At 40.7% G+C, this 12,473-nt stretch overlaps 1 protein-coding gene across 2 annotated transcripts in view; it reads right to left on the bottom strand.

Annotated features, from left to right (window-relative positions):
• THEM4 (thioesterase superfamily member 4) overlaps positions 1-10,453 on the bottom strand; it is a 38,814-nt gene extending 28,361 nt beyond the window's left edge. For both annotated transcript variants that reach the window (XM_061120802.1, XM_061120803.1), the window contains exon 1: positions 10,278-10,453. In XM_061120802.1, coding sequence (XP_060976785.1) covers positions 10,278-10,376 — 99 coding nt within the window. In that variant the 5' untranslated portion in view covers positions 10,377-10,453. The remainder of the gene's footprint in view (positions 1-10,277) is intronic.
• Positions 10,454-12,473: the final 2,020 nt, after the last annotated feature.

Below are 12,473 nucleotides of genomic sequence, written 5' to 3'. Positions count from 1 at the left end.
GGAAAGGTACAGGGGCCCTGGAGGATGAGGGACAAAGTGTCATTTACAAAGGAGCTGAACAAAGCAAATGTCCACAGGCACTACAAAGGAAAATCAGTTACTGTGACTTGTGCAGAAATCCTAGAACATTAAGAATGCACTTCCAGTCACCCTTATCAAGTCATTCAGATTCAAAGTATCTGCAACACTTGGACTACACCCAGGGTACAGGGAGGTACACTTACTGTGATGAAATAAACAGCCAAACAGGCTTCTGCTGACCTCAGGGTTGGGTCCTGGTCAAATGGTAAGAATTTAGGGAGCCTGTCTTAAGAACTCTATGGAACTAAACACTTCCTAGCTATAAAAAGTCTTGACTTCATGAGGGGAAATATAAGTAAGATTGAGACTACTCCACTCCCTAGCCTAGTACTTGTACCTTTGTTTTTTTTTTCCCTATGGTTTTGGATTGGCTTGTCCCTTCAGATTTTCAGCTCAAAAAATTTGGTAAGGAAAGAAAAGAAAAACAAAAAAACTTTAACCCACTTATTATCTCTTCATATTAATATAACTAATGGTAAAATTTTGATATATTTCCTCCAAGTTTTTGTAACTTTTCTCAGTATACTTGTAATCTCAGTAAGAAATGTAATTTTTCTTTTACGTCATCACTTAAAATTCTTTAGTGTTGACTTTCTCACGTCCTAATCTGTTATAACCATTTTCAACAGCAGAAAAATAGTCCTTTAAAATGATATACTATACTTTACTCAACCATTTAAATTGTACATGTAAATTGTTTCCAATCTTTTGCTGCTTTAAATGAAAAGGACCATTGGAACATTATGAATATGGTATTTTCTCTACTTTGGATTATTTCCTTAGAATTCAGTTCCAATCATGTAGTTTTTAAAGTACGTAAATTCTGAAAGTAACATAATAGACACAATTAGTCATATATTAGTGTGTATTGACCAATACTTGTCAATTGAGAGAAGAGAATGTGTAAGCTTTGAAGCTGTGAATTTGGGTTTACCTCATCTATAGTTTTCATTCAAAATAGGAATCTCTAGGTTTGATCAGTTCTAGCATCCTTTTATGGGCCAGTGCAATAGAGATAATAGAAGACTTTTAGGAATTAGAATGACTCCCTTGATCCTGGGCTCTCCCACCTGACTTTTTAAAATATTTATTTTTAATTGGAGGATAATTACTTTATAATATTGTGTTGTTTTCTGCCACAGATCAACATGAATCAGCCATAGGTATACATATGTTCCCTCTCTCTTGAGCCTCCCTTCCACCTCCTACCCCATCCCATCCCTCTAGGTTGTTACAGAGCATGGATTTGAGCTCCATGAGTCTTATAGCAAATTACCACTATCTATTTTACATATGATAATGTATATGTTGCAATGTTATTCTCAATTCGTCTCATCCTCTCCTTTCTCTACTGTGTCCACAAGTCTGTTCTTTATGTCTGTGGCTCCTTGGCTGCCCTGCAAATAGGTTCATCAGTACCATCTTTCTAGTTTCCATCTATATGTGTTATTACATATTTGTTTTTCTCTTTCTGACTTACTTCACTCTGTATAATAAGCTCTAGGTTCATCTACCTCATTAGAACTGACTCAAATACATTCCTTTCTATAGCTAAGTAATATTCCATTATTACATGTACCACAGCTTCTTTATCCATTCATCTGTTGATGGACACCAAGGTTGCTTCCATGTCCTGCTATTGTAAATGGTGCTGCAGTGAACATTAGTGTACATGTGTCTTTTTCAGTCATGTTTTCCTTCAGGATATATGCCTGATTGCTGGGTCATATGGTAGTTTTATTCCTAGTTTTTTTAGGGAAGCTGCATACAGTTCTCCATAGTGTCTGTATCAATTCACATTCCATCAACAGTGCAAGAGGGTTCCTTTTCTCCACACCCTCTGTAGCATTTACTGTTTGCAGATTTTTTTGATGGCCACTCTTGACCGGTTAAAGGTGATACTTCATTGTAATTTTGATTTGCATTTCTTTAATAATGAGCAATGTTGAGCATCTTTTCACATGTTTATTAGCCATCTGTATGTCTTCTTTGGGGAAATATCTCTTCAGGTCTTCTGCCCACTTTTTGATTGGATTGTTTTTCTGGTATGGAGCTGCAATAGCTGTTTTTATATTTTAGAGATTAATCCTTTGTCAGTTGTTTCATTTGCCATTATTTTCTTCCATTCTGAGGGCTGACTTTTCACCTTGTTTATAGTTTCCTTCAATGTGCAAAATTAAGTAGGTCCTATTTATTTATTTTTGTTTTTATTTCCATTACTCTAGGAGGTGGGTCATAGAGGATCTTGCTGTGATTTGTGTCAGAGAGTGTTCTGACTATGTTTTCCTCTAAGAGTTTTATAGTTTCTAGTCTTACATATAGGTCTTTAATCCCTTTTGAGTTTATTTTTGTGTATGGTGTTAGGAAGTATTTTAATTTCAGTGTTTTATATGTAGCTGTCCTGTTTTCCCAGCACCATTTATTGAAGATATTGTCTTTTCTCAATTGTATATTCTTGCCTCCTTTGTCAAAGATAAGGTGCCTATAGGTAGATGGATTCATCTCTGGGCTTTCTATCTTGTTCCATCGGTCTGTATTTGTTTTTGTTCCAGTACCATACTGTCCTGATGACTGTAGCTTTGTTGTATAGTTTGAAGTCAGGAAGCTTGATTCCTCCAGTTTCATTCTTCAGTATCAGGATTACTTTGGCTATTCAGAGTCTTTTGTGTTTCCATACAAATTGTGAAATTATTTGTCCTAGTTCTGTGAAAAATATCATTGGTAGTTTGATAGGAATTGCATTGAATTTATAGATTGCTTTGGGTAGCACAGTCATTTTCACAATATTGAATCTTCCAATCCAAGAACATGAGATAGCTCTTCATCTGTTTGTGTCATCTTTGATTTTTTTCCATCACTGTTTGATAGTTTTCTGCATACTGGTCTTTTGTCTCTTTACGTAGATTTTCCTAGGTATTTTATTCTTTCAGTTGCCATGGTGAATAGGATTGTTTCCTTAATTTATCTTTCTGATTTTTCATTCTTAGTGTATAGGAATGCAAGGGAATTCTGTGTGTTAATTTTATATCCTGTGATATTACTATATTCATTGATTAGCTCTAGTAATTTTCTGGTGGCATCCTTATGGTTTTCTATGTATAGTCTCATTTCATCTGCAAACAGTAAGAATTTTACTTCTTTTTTTTCTAATCTGGATTGCTTTTATTTCATTTTCTTCTCTGATTGAGAAGCAGCCAGGACTTCCCAAACTACATTGAATAATAGTGGCAAGAGTGGGCACCCTTGTTTTCAGGTTTTCACTGTTGAGAATAATGTTTGCTCTGGGTTTGTCGTATATGGCATTTATTATGTTGAATATTTTCCTTCCATGCTTGTCATATATGGCCTTTATTATGTTGAATATTTACCTTCCATGCCTACTTTCTGAAGAGTACTTTTTTTAATGATAGATGGGTGTTAAATTTTATCAAAAGCTTTCTCTGCATCTGTTGAGATGATCATATGGTTTTTATCTTTCAATCTGTTAATATGGTGTATCACATTGATTTGTATATACTGAGGAATCCTTGCATCCTGGAATAAAGCCCACTTGATTATGTGGTATGATCTTTTAAATGTGTTGTTCAATTCTGTTTAGGATTTTTGCATCAAACTTCATCAGTGATATTGGCCTGTAATTTTCTTTTTTTGTACCATCTTTGTCTGATTTTGGTTTCAGGGTGATGGTGGCCTCATAGAATGAGTTTGGGAGTTTCTTCTGTCTGATTTTAACTTTGAAGTCCGAGGGGATTCAGCTGAATGTAACATATTTTTTTTCCCCCCTTTTTAGGGCCACACTGTATGGCATGTGGGATCTTAGTTTCCCAGCCAGGGATTGAACCTACATCCCCTGCAGTAGAAGTGTGGAATCTTAGCCAGTGGACTGCCAGTGAAGTCCTGCAACAAACTTTTTTGAGCCCTACTATATGCTCTGGTTCTGGGCCAGGTACAGGTAACATAAAGAGAGAAGACTTAGACCCTGTCCTCAAGTACTTGTAGCCTTGAGTGTGAAAAATGCTACAACAGAAGTAGATACAGACACAGAAGAAGTGACTTTTAGGGAAAACTTCAAAAAGACGAGAACTGATGTAGGTGGTTTCTAAAGGATGAAAAGTTCACTAAAGAAACAATAGGCAGGCTGCTCCAAGCGAAGGCAGAGAAATATGGGGGAACTTCTAGGATTTTAGTCTTTATGGCTAAGGTACAAAGAGAACAGTAGCAAGATGGGGATGGCAAAGAAGAAGAGGGGTGACACTATTGTGGCTCTTTGGCTTTAATGAAAGCTTAAATTTCATCTTCTAGGTTAATATTTCAAAAGGTCAATAGGAAAGACGATTTTAGGTGGCACAACAACAATAACACATGTATTTTTAAATGAATATTATAAAAGGACATAAATAGTGTATCACACTTTGATTTCATAAGTATTATTGCCTAGGATGAAGCTATTTAAAGAAAAGGAGTCTTTAAAGAATCATGAAGAATACATGCCAATTGAGTGGCAAAGTACTTTTTTCCATTATGGAGTGCCTTAGGGAGTTTTAAGCAAAGCAGTAACATGAACTGAGGTTTTAGAAAGCTCCCTCTGATGTAAAGGATGAAGTGTAAGATGAGAAGCAATGGTAAGGAAACCAGTTAAAAGACTGTTGCAGAGGTCCAGGAGAAATATGGTCAGAAGTTGAACTGACCAGAAGGTAGAAAGGAATGAAAAAGATTTAAGAGATATCTAGGATATCGGGACCAAGGGTCGTAGAGACTGACTGATCATGGAGGAAGAGAAAGTAGAAGAATTTTGGATAATTCCTGACTTGTGGTTTGAAGACTGGAGTGAACAGAAGGAAAAGAAAGAGGAGGTTTTTGATAATGTCTGTGTGAATGTCAGGAGGTGGAAAGTAGGAGTGGAACCATTAATTTTAGTTTGGGGCATATTGAGTTTGGGACCACAGATGAACACTATGATATTGTGAGAAATAAAAATAATGAAAGTTTCAGTTCAAGGAGATGAGAACCAAGTGATACTTGGAAGTAAAGGCACTTATAAATTCACAGCACAGACTCTGTGCATGAGGGATAAATGTTAGGGATAATCACTATTTTTTGTTGCCCTGAATAGGGGAAAGGTCTTGCTAGATGTTTGATTATGTGTGTTTCAAGTGGGGCTTAAGTTACAACTTTTTAATGTATCTCCTTTTAAGATTAAGTTACTGAACCAAAAGAGGCATGATTTGTAAAGCCTGTAAATACTACTGTTACAAAGTCCATAAATATTGTTAAATATTCTCAACATAGACTACCAGACACCAACATATAATTAAAGAAATGAATCTATCTTTGTTGTAAGATGAGCACATGACAGTTTTCTTTTCAAATGTATAAGATGGTGGTTGTGGTTCAGTCACTAAGTCGTGTCTGACTCTATAGACCTCATGGACTGCAGCACACCAGGCTCCTCCATCCTCTATCTCCTGGAGTTTGCTCAAGTTTAAGTCCACTGAGGTGGTGATGACACAGGATTAATAATGGATCTGTACTCGTTATTCTTGAAAAGTAAGTTGGCTGGGCTCTGGTTCGAAGGGAAATGCCATAAAGCCCGTGTTGCTGCCCCCGGAGAGCTTGAGGATGTGGTTGGGCCTTGTCCTACCACAGTGGCCTGCTTGCCTGTTGGGGAGGAGGGCATTGCAGTGGCCCTCTCTCTGCCTCAGTATTTGGTAAACAGAAGCCCCAGTGAGAAGAAATTTGCCAAATTGGCTGGCTTCATGGGTATCATGAATAACATTCAGAAACAGTGATTTAAATTCACTACTCAACTATAGTTGAATCTACAGTCTACCCAGGTATTTATACCCAGGGTCAACTTGAAGTCATGCTGGGAGAAACTGACTGCAGAACCTTGTTGACAAGCTACATAAATACAAAGAAAACATTGTGTGATGTGATTCTTATGGTCCAGGAACAAAAGATACCTTCTCATCATGTTGTCCTTGGTGCAGCCAGTCATTTTTTTTAAACTTAAAGCTCACAACTCACATGCTTGAATCAAAGACCTTTGAAATAGAACTCAAAGATGCTGCACCTGACATTATCAAATAAGTTGTGGAATTTGATTATACCATGAGAATTTCTGTGAAAAGCAACAATGTTCAGTCTTTGTTAGATGCAGCAAACTGGTACCAGACTGAACCTGTGAAGAAGATGTGTGTTGATTTCTTTTTTTGGCTATGCTGGGTCTTTGTTGCTACATGTGGGCTTTCTCTAGTAGCTAGTAGCTAGTGGGGGCTACTCTTTAGTTGAGGTAAGCAAGGTTTCTCATTGCGATGGCTTCTCTTGTTGCAGAGCACAGGCTCCAGGGTGCTTTGGCTTCAATAGTTGTGGCATGTGGGTTCAGAACTTGTAGCTTGTGGACTCCAGAACATGGGCTCAGTTACCCTACGGCATGTGGAATCATCCCCGAGCAAGGATCAAACCCATGTCCCCTGGATTGGCAGGCAGATTCTTAATCACTGGACCCCAGGGAAGTTTGTGTGTTGATTTTTGGAAAGAACAAGCTGATGCTTCAAACTGTCTCAGTTTAAGTGTGCTAGCAGAGTGTCTAGACTGTCCCGAATTGAAAGCAACAGCAGATGACTTTATTCATCAGCATGCTATTGAAACTGATGAATGTCTGCAACTTGATGCCAAGCAAGTTACACATCTCCTCAACCAGGACACTCTGACCGTGAGAGCAGAGGATCAGGCTTCCCTGGTGGCTCCAACAGTAAAGAATCCACCTGCAATGCTGGAGACCTGGGTTGGATCCCTGTGTTGGGAAGATCCCCTGGAGAAGGGCATGGCAACCCACTCCAGTATTCTTGTCTGGAGAATTCCATGGACAGAGGAGCCTGGCGGGTTATAGTCCATGGGGTCGCAAAGAGTGGGTCACAAATGAGTGACTAAGCACACAGCACACAGTCTGGTGGTTAAAATATGGTGAACCTAATCGCCAGCCATTTATGGCTGACATCCTTGTTATGGGCTTCCCTGGTAGCTCTGCTGGTAAAGAATCCACCTGCAATGCAGGAGACCCCAGTTCAATTCCTGGGTCGGGAAGATCTGCTGGAGAAGGGATAGGCTACCCACTCCAGTATTCTGGCCTGGAGAATTCCATGGACTGTAGAGTCCATGGGGTTGCAAAGAGTTGGACATGACTGAGTGACTCTTGTCAAAGTCAGGTTTCCACTTATATCAAAGAATTTAAGTAAAACAGTACAAACTGAACCACTTATTCAAGATAATCCTGAATGCCTTAAGATGGTGATAAGTGGAATGAAGTATCATTTCCTGTCTCAAGAAAATTGAGAAGAACTGGCAGAAGGCAAAAGGCCCAGAAGAAAGAAACATGACTACTGAATAGCCCCATTTGGAGGTTCCCAACCACAGTCTTGTAGATATTTTTTAACCCAAAGTTGAAAAGAGAAGCATGTTCTGCACAAGCCTGGAAATGAGCCTATAACTTCAAAATACTCTTTTGATGTCTTTGCTCTTATAAATGGCCCATACTTAATGCTCTTCTGTATACTCAACCCCAAGTTTTTAGACTTCTAGTGAAAAATTTAAGTAATTGAGGAAATAAATACCAATAAAAAACATCCTCATTTCATCAATTATTACTTATTCCATACAGCTAATACCATTAGAATCCCATTATAATACTAATTAATGTTTCTATTAAAAGTATCAGCCTTGGACTTCCCTGGTGGTACAGCAGGTAAGAATCTGCCTGTTAATGCAGGGGACACAGGTTTGATTACTGGTCCAGAAAGATCCCTCATGCTGTGAAGCAACTAAGCCTGTGCATCACAACTACTAAGCCCATGCTAGAGCCTGGGAGCCACAACTACTGAGCCTGTGTGCTGCAATGACTGAAGCTTACACATACTAGAGCCTGTGCTTCACAACAAAAGAAGCCACTGCAGTGAGAAGCATGTGCTCTGCAACCAAGAGTAGCCCCTGCTCGCTACAACTAGAAAAAACCCCCAAGAAAGCCCGGGCACAGCAACAAAGACCCAGCACAACCAAAATAAATAAACCAAAAGGTACCAGCCTCTCCTTTCTTTTTGCTAAAAACTTCATCTTGAAATTTTTCACAATTTACTATTACTTGAATATTTTAATATGTTAGTTGTCTTTATTATTTTTAATATTAAAATAATTGGGGAAGCTAATTTTATTGTAATTATTATTAGTTCCCTTGAATCTTCCAAGGTGAACATTATTTCATTATTCAGTTCAAGTAGACTGCTTAATAATAAGTACTGTATAGCAATTGTTTCAAAATTCTTAAACTTAACATTTTCAGAGATGTTAAAATGGTTTTAACTATCATGCATGGAATCCATTTGCACATGTCCTATAAGAGCCTAAAATGATTATTTTCACCGAACTGGTCTCCTTCAGAGAGGACAATTTAAGCAATACAATTTAATTGAATTATCTAGAGTTAAGTCAATATCCTTATAAACTATTATCTTTAGATATTCCTTAGATATAGCTGGTGAGAGTCAGCAAATATTTGTATTAATTGTGAGTAGAAAATGATAAGAAAGAAAATCTTATTTTTTCTAGTAGATAAAGTAGTATATAAAGAAATCTTGGGTTGCTATACTGAAGTGAAATGATACTGTTCTTGTCTTTGTCCTTTCAGGAAGCCTGCTGAGTCTCCTCTCCCCCACCTGCATCTGTTTTTAAAGTTTTCAAGTGCTTAATGATTACTAAAAGAGTTATTTATCTGAATCCAGTGCTCTGTTCTCTTAGTACTGGTGTTTTCAAATTGTAACATGGGAATGACTTATGATATTAATGCCTAAATAAAAGTTGACTTAGTTGAAAATAAATAAATAAAAACAAGGTACAACAGCTTTTAGTTCATGCTCAAAATGGAGTTATTCCCTCCTCTATGGACCCTTAGTACTTCCCACAGTTCATGTATTTTAAAAGTTTTGTACTCCTTCCTCCCAAATTAGACTTGAGTTCTCTGAAAGGGTTGTTTCTTATTCATCTTTACAGCATTAGAAACTGATGTCTGGCATATTGTTAGTGTTCAGTTAATATTAATTGAGTATATCGATGAATCAAAACATAGGGATATAAGAACAGGCAATGTTTCTTTATTGAGAGTCCCCAGGTCAGCAAGGAGATTAAACCAGTCAATACTAAAGGAAATTAACCCTGAATATTCATTGGAAGGACTGACGCTGAAGCTAAAGCTTCAATACTTTGGCCACCTGATGCAAGAGTCACCTCATTGGAAAAGGCCCTGATCCTGGGAAAGATCCAGGAGGAGAAGGGGGCAACAGAGTATAAGATGGCTGGATGGCATCATCGACTCAATGGACATGAGTTTGAGCAAACCGAGGGAGACTGTGAAGGACAAGGAAGCCTGGCGTCCATGGGATCCCAAAGAGTCAGATATGACTTAGTGGCTGAACAACAAAAACAATGGGAAAGTACTAAGGGTACACAGAGGAGGAAGCAGTTCTCCAACAGGCAATATTTATTTAGGGCATCCCTGGTGGCTCAGGGGTAAAGAAGCCAATGCAGGAGATGCAGGCTCCATCCCTGGATCTCCTGGAGAAGGAAATGGCAACTCACTCCAGTATTCTTGCCTGGGAAATCCCAGGGCCAGAGGAGCCTGGCGGGCTACAGTCCATGGGGTCACAAGAGTCTGACAGGATTTGGCGACTTAACAGCAACAATATTTACTTAATACTAACGCCAGACATCGCTGTTACATACTTGCCTTATCTCACTTAAATCTTGTAACAAGTATTAAACGTGAGGAAACTGATCCTCCTGAGGGTATAAGGTAATAGTTATTTGCCAGACTGCTTAGGTTCAGATTAACCTTGCTTAAGTCATGACCCTTCTTTATTAGTAGTAGTGGTATACTTTGACTTGCTGACCCGATTCAAGCATCTTGCACACTGCCTCAAAACCTCGTCACCCTCCTGTCCAATTTCTTATGGCTTGACTCTCAAGACTGAAAGATCCGGTGACCTTGTTAATACTGATACGTTTTGGAGCTAAAGTTAGCTTTCACTCTGAGGTCAGTTGGCTGAGGAGAGGGATAAACAGCTGAACATACCCTTATCACAGGCTAGTTCCTGACGAAAAAGTCCTACCCTTCTGCTCATTTTCGCTGCCCGGCTACCCGGACTCACCGGCGCGGGTGGTAGGTCCGTGGATGGCCGGGGCACGCCTTCCCGCCCGCCGCGCAGGGCCCAGAGCGAGCGAAGTCCCGCGGTGCAGCTCCTCAGCATGGCTCCCAGAAGTGAGGGAGCTGGCTCGCGCCAGCTGAGGTAAAGACTGACACACACGCAGCTACCCACCCGCCAGCTCTTCCTCTTTAACTGAGGTGACGTGAGGGCGGGGCCTGGCGCGCCGGTGGGCGGGGACATGGGTCTCGGAGGGCCAGTGGGAGTGAGGGGCGTGAAGGCTGGCTCGGCGTCCGGTAAAGCCTTTAGCTGTCCTCCCGCGCCGGAGCCACTTCTGGGGAAACTGTCAAGACTTGTGAAGGCCGCTGGAGCGAGGGGCGAGAGGCAAAAGCGGCCGCGCGGCCTGGGGAGGGCGAGGAGGCCAGAAGTGCGGGTCCGCGACTATGGCTCAGCCCCTCAGCCCCGGCAGCTAAGCGCTGCTGGTGAGGATTCGCTGGTCTTTTCCTCCTCTCTTGCTAGAGGGCCAAATTCTGTGCTCTTTCCTAATAGTTCTCCCTCCCGCCGCTGGTGGCGCTAGTGGTAAAGAACCCGCCTGCCAAAGCAGGAAGCGTAGGAGACGCAGGTTCCATCCCTGGATTGGGAAGATCTCCTGAAGGAGGGCAAGGCAACCCAATCCAATATTCTTGCCTGGAGAAAGAATCCCATGGACAGAGGAGCCTGGTGGGCTACAGTCCATGAGGGCTCAAAAGAGTTGGACACGACTGAAGAGACTTAGCACTGCACTGCTGACTTAAGCCCTCAGGCGGGTAGGAGCGCACACAGAAGACTGTAGGAATAGAATATTCTTCTTGGACATCACTCCCCCCCGCCCCCCGCACACATCTTTAAGGGAGCAGTAAAAAATTCCTTAAGTCTGACTTTTTAAAAAATAGAAATTGTAGCAACACCTGAGGGATGCAGTCATCTCTTAGCTCTGGAGACATAACTGAGCTCAAAGTCCAGTGCACCACCTAACACCGTGGGTGGGTTTGTATTTAGTGACTCAGTCTTATCTGACTCTTTGTGACCCCCGAAGACTGTAGCCTGCCAGGCTCCTCTGCCCATGAAATTTTCCAGGCAAGAATACCGGAGATGGGTTGCCATTTCCTCCTCCAGGGGATCTTCTTGACCAAGGGATCCAGCTGGGTCTCCTGTGTCCTCTGTATTACAGGTGGATTCTTTACCCGCTAAGCCAAGGGGGAAGCCCTGTAACACTTTGCATACTTTTTAACTGTACCTGGCCTCTTATTTCTTCATTGTTGCATTCAAAAGAATATATCAAGTTTTACTTGTCACCAGGACCTTCTCCTTCAGTAGGCGTCACTTAAGTTAGAAGTTATTTGACGTTACCTTGTATTCTGCTCACAGAGAAAATGACCCCAGGCTAGTAATGCGTTGAAACGGGGCTTGTATAGACTCGTTAAAATGGTAAGAATTTGGCTAGCCAATTCTTAAACACTTCCATTATTTAAAATGTAAATTATATAAACTCACAGTTAATAAGTTGTATTTAAAAAATGAAGGTATTGTTACAACACCCCTGAGTCAGTCCCCAATAAAGGTCCTTCTGCCTGGTATCTTGGAGCCAGTAGGAGATCAAGTCTGGTTCAGAATCAAAGGAAATCAAAAAATGAAGAGGTGTGAGCTCCAGCTCTAGAGTACTTGGGTCTTCCTCGTAGGCGTTTGGCCTGGCTGTTTCATAGGGTTCTTGCCTGCAGAGAGGGGGCGGGCTCTTGGCAAGCACCTCCCCCCACTTTTGCTGCTCAAACTTTCAGAAGGCGATGTGGGGGAGGGGCAGCATATCTGCCCTGGGCCTGATAGCGATCTTGAATTGCAATATTACTTGCAGTGCTTCTGAATACGGTTCTTGGAGCTGAGGTGTGGGGGCACAGCCTTTTTGCACTAGGAACTCTGGTCTGAAGGGCCTGGTGTAAAATCTCTGCACACTGGCACCCTGTGAGCAACTGAAACTAGACTAAGCACAAAGGAAAAGAAAAATGTTAGATTTTATTTTACTACCCAGATTTTATTTCCTGGGAATTGTTCATGGGCTTTGCTGGTGACAGTATTAGATACTAAAAACTGTTTATGTTCTTGAAGTATGTTTCATCACTGGCTACAGTTTTAAGTGGAAGTTGACTGCCTTTTCATAGCCACAAACAA

This window comes from Dama dama, chromosome 20 (genome assembly GCF_033118175.1).
Source record: "Dama dama isolate Ldn47 chromosome 20, ASM3311817v1, whole genome shotgun sequence".
Taxonomy (NCBI): domain Eukaryota; kingdom Metazoa; phylum Chordata; class Mammalia; order Artiodactyla; family Cervidae; genus Dama; species Dama dama.
The sequence above is the reverse complement of the archived record's forward strand: the minus strand, read 5'-3'. Positions and strand labels throughout refer to the sequence as shown.